This window comes from Eucyclogobius newberryi, unplaced genomic scaffold (assembly GCF_026437365.1).
Source record: "Eucyclogobius newberryi isolate DKJ021-1_F unplaced genomic scaffold, fEucNew1.0.hap1 SCAF_16, whole genome shotgun sequence".
Classification (NCBI taxonomy): Eukaryota; Metazoa; Chordata; class Actinopteri; order Gobiiformes; family Gobiidae; genus Eucyclogobius; species Eucyclogobius newberryi.
Window position 1 is genome coordinate 31,491,998 of NW_027315790.1, and position 3,277 is coordinate 31,495,274.

A 3,277-nucleotide genomic window follows, 5' to 3' on the forward strand; every position below is an offset into this window, starting at 1 on the left:
GCACCAGCAGGAGGCCGGTCCATGTTTAGTCCTGACTCTGGCACCAGCAGGAGGCCGGTCCATGTTTAGTCCTGACTCTGGCACCAGCAGGAGGCCGGTCCATGTTTAGTCCTGACTCTGGCACCAGCAGAAGGCCGGTCCATGTTTAGTCCTGACTCTGGCACCAGCAGGAGGCCGGTCCATGTTTAGTCCTGACTCTGGCACCAGCAGGAGGCCGGTCCATGTTTAGTCCTGACTCTGGCACCAGCAGGAGGCCGGTCCGTGTTTAGTCCTGACTCTGGCACCAGCAGGAGGCCGGTCCATGTTCAGTCCTGACTCTGATCGGCCCTCGCGACACCGTTGCCATGCAACGCCTCCTTTTATCACGCCCAACGCCAAAACTGTGGCGCTGTCGTCATCCCCATTTCACACGGGCGTCGCCCGTTTATAATGATAATGTTCCATTTTTCTACAACTAATGAGTTTGCACTCATTATAGTGCACTCATTAGTATGCACTCATTAGTATGCACTCATTAGTATGCACTCATTATAAGGCGTTAGTGCTTCTCACAGAACTGTTATGCCTCTCGCCAGCTTGTGGCGCTCGGGCCTAATTATTCCTAATAATTCAACTTCAAATTGTTGGTTCATATTTAAGAGCGACTGAAATATGAAGAAGAATCCCATGTTTTTCTATAACTCAACGTTGTTTTCCTGTTTTCAGGTCTCCAAATCGGCCACGCCTTCACACCTCCAGGACGCTGCTGAACAACTCACAGTTGATCTCCTTTTTTACCCCCCACGTATAAAACCTCCTTTTTCGAGAGCCGGAGACGCCATCGTCAGAGTTCATGCCGGATTTCGAGCATTTCCGATTTTCCTACTCAAACATGAATCCGATTTTGGGCGAGAGCAACTTCTTGACGCCGCCGGCGCCGGCGCTGCACGCGCTCCCGGGACACCTGGACGCCTCCAGCCCGGACCACAGCTACTTCCTGGGTGAAAACGCCGGCTTCGCCCCCGATTATTGGTCCGGGATCGACCTGAACTCCCTTCCCCCTTCCGGCCTGGCTTACCTGCACTTCAACAACCCGGCGCACCGAGCCCCGCCCCCCGCCGCCGCCGCGCTACGCAACGACCTGGGCTCCAACATCAGTGTCCTGAAGACGCTGAACCTGCGCTTCCGGTGTTTCCTGGCCAAAGTCCACGAGCTGGAGCGCCGGAACAAGCAGCTGGAGAAGCAGCTGCAGCAGGCGCTCGACAACAACAAGGTCGAGAGCGCCCAGCGGCTGCTCGCCAAAGAGGTCGGCGTACAGACGGGCTTCGTCGGGCCGATCCCGACGCGGCCGGGCTACATCCCGCTGCACAACGCCAACAACCCCGCCTACCAGCCCGGGGGCATCCTGTCGCCGACGTTGAACCCGCCGCCGTTCCCCGAATCCGCCGGTCGGTATCTTTCCACCGACGGCAACTCCAACGTGACGAGTCCAAACATGAACGTGGAGAAGTGTCCTTTACCTCCCCCGTCGCGCTTCCTGCCCGGGACCATGTGGTCGTTTAACCACGGCCGGAGGTTCGCCCGCGACTCCATCGGGATCTCGGGGCCCGGGCTCGGGGCGGGGCCTCCGTGGGCGTGTCCCGACGGCGTGGGCGTGCAGATCGACACGGTCACGCCGGAGATCAGGGCGCTCTACAACGTGCTCGCCAAAGTCAAGAGGGAGCGCGACGAGTACAAGCGGCGGTAAGACTCTGACCCCGAGTGTGCGAGGGAATACTATGGACTAAAGCAGGACTAAAGCAGGACTAAAGCAGGTCTAAAGCAGGTCTAAAGCAGGACTAAAACATGGACTAAAACAGGACTAAAGAAGGACTAAAACATGGACTAAAACAGGACTAAAGCAGGACTAAAAAAGGACTAAAGCAGGTTTAAAGCAGGTCTAAAGTAGGACTAAGACAGGACTAAAACAGGTCTAAAACAGGACTAAAATATAGACTAAAACAGGACTGAAGCAGTTCTAAAGTAGGACTAAAACAGGACTAAAACAGGTCTAAAACAGGACTAAAACATACACTAAAACAGGACTAAAGCAGTTCTAAAGTAGGACTAAAACAGGACTAAAGCAGGACTAAAGCAGGACTAAAGCAGGAGTAAAGCAGGATTAAAGCAGGAGTAAAGCAGGACTAAAGCAGGAGTAAAGCAGGACTAAAGCAGGAGTAAAACAGGACTAAAGCAGGAGTAAAGCAGGACTAAAGCAGGACTAAAGCAGGAGTAAAACAGGACTAAAGCAGGAGTAAAGCAGGACTAAAACATGGACTAAAACAGGACTAAAACATGGACTAAAGCAGGACTAAAAAAGGACTGAAGCAGGTTTAAAGCAGGTCTAAAGTAGGACTAAAACAGGACTAAAACAGGTCTAAAACAGGTCTAAAACAGGACTAAAACAGACTAAAACAGGACTAAAGCAGTTCTAAAGTAGGACTAAAACAGGACTAAAGTAGGTCTAAAGTAGGACTAAAGCAGGTCTAAAGCAGGACTAAAACATGGACTAAAACAGGACTAAAGAAGGACTAAAACATGGACTAAAACAGGACTAAAAAAGGACTAAAGCAGGTTTAAAGCAGGTCTAAAGTAGGACTAAGACAGGACTAAAACAGGTCTAAAACAGGACTAAAACAGGACTAAAACAGGTCTAAAACAGGACTAAAACAGACTAAAACAGGACTAAAGCAGTTCTAAAGTAGGACTAAAACAGGACTAAAGTAGGTCTAAAGTAGGACTAAAGCAGGTCTAAAGCAGGACTAAAACATGGACTAAAACAGGACTAAAGAAGGACTAAAACATGGACTAAAACAGGACTAAAAAAGGACTAAAGCAGGTTTAAAGCAGGTCTAAAGTAGGACTAAGACAGGACTAAAACAGGTCTAAAACAGGACTAAAACATGGACTAAAACAGGACTAAAAAAGGACTAAAGCAGGTTTAAAGCAGGTCTAAAGTAGGACTAAAACAGGACTAAAACAGGTCTAAAACAGGACTAAAACAGACTAAAACAGGACTAAAGCAGTTCTAAAGTAGGACTAAAACAGGACTAAAGTAGGTCTAAAGTAGGACTAAAACAGGACTAAAGCAGGAGTAAAGCTGGACTAAAGCAGGAGTAAAGCAGGACTAAAGCAGGACTAAAGCAGGTCTAAAGCAGGACTAAAGCAGGAGTAAAGCAGGACTAAAGCAGGAGTAAAGCAGGTCTAAAGCAGGACTAAAGCAGGACTAAAGCAGGAGTAAAGCAGGAGTAAAGCAGGA

At 49.4% G+C, this 3,277-nt stretch overlaps 1 protein-coding gene across 2 annotated transcripts in view; it reads left to right on the plus strand.

Moving 5' to 3' along the window:
* The first annotated feature begins 809 nt into the window (after nt 1–809).
* The window catches only part of LOC140362197 (non-homologous end joining factor IFFO1-like), a 17,302-nt gene continuing 14,834 nt past the window's right edge, over nt 810–3,277 (plus strand). For both annotated transcript variants that reach the window (XM_072448272.1, XM_072448273.1), the window contains exon 1: nt 810–1,722. In XM_072448272.1, the coding sequence (XP_072304373.1) occupies nt 833–1,722 (890 nt within the window). In that variant the 5' untranslated portion in view covers nt 810–832. The remainder of the gene's footprint in view (nt 1,723–3,277) is intronic.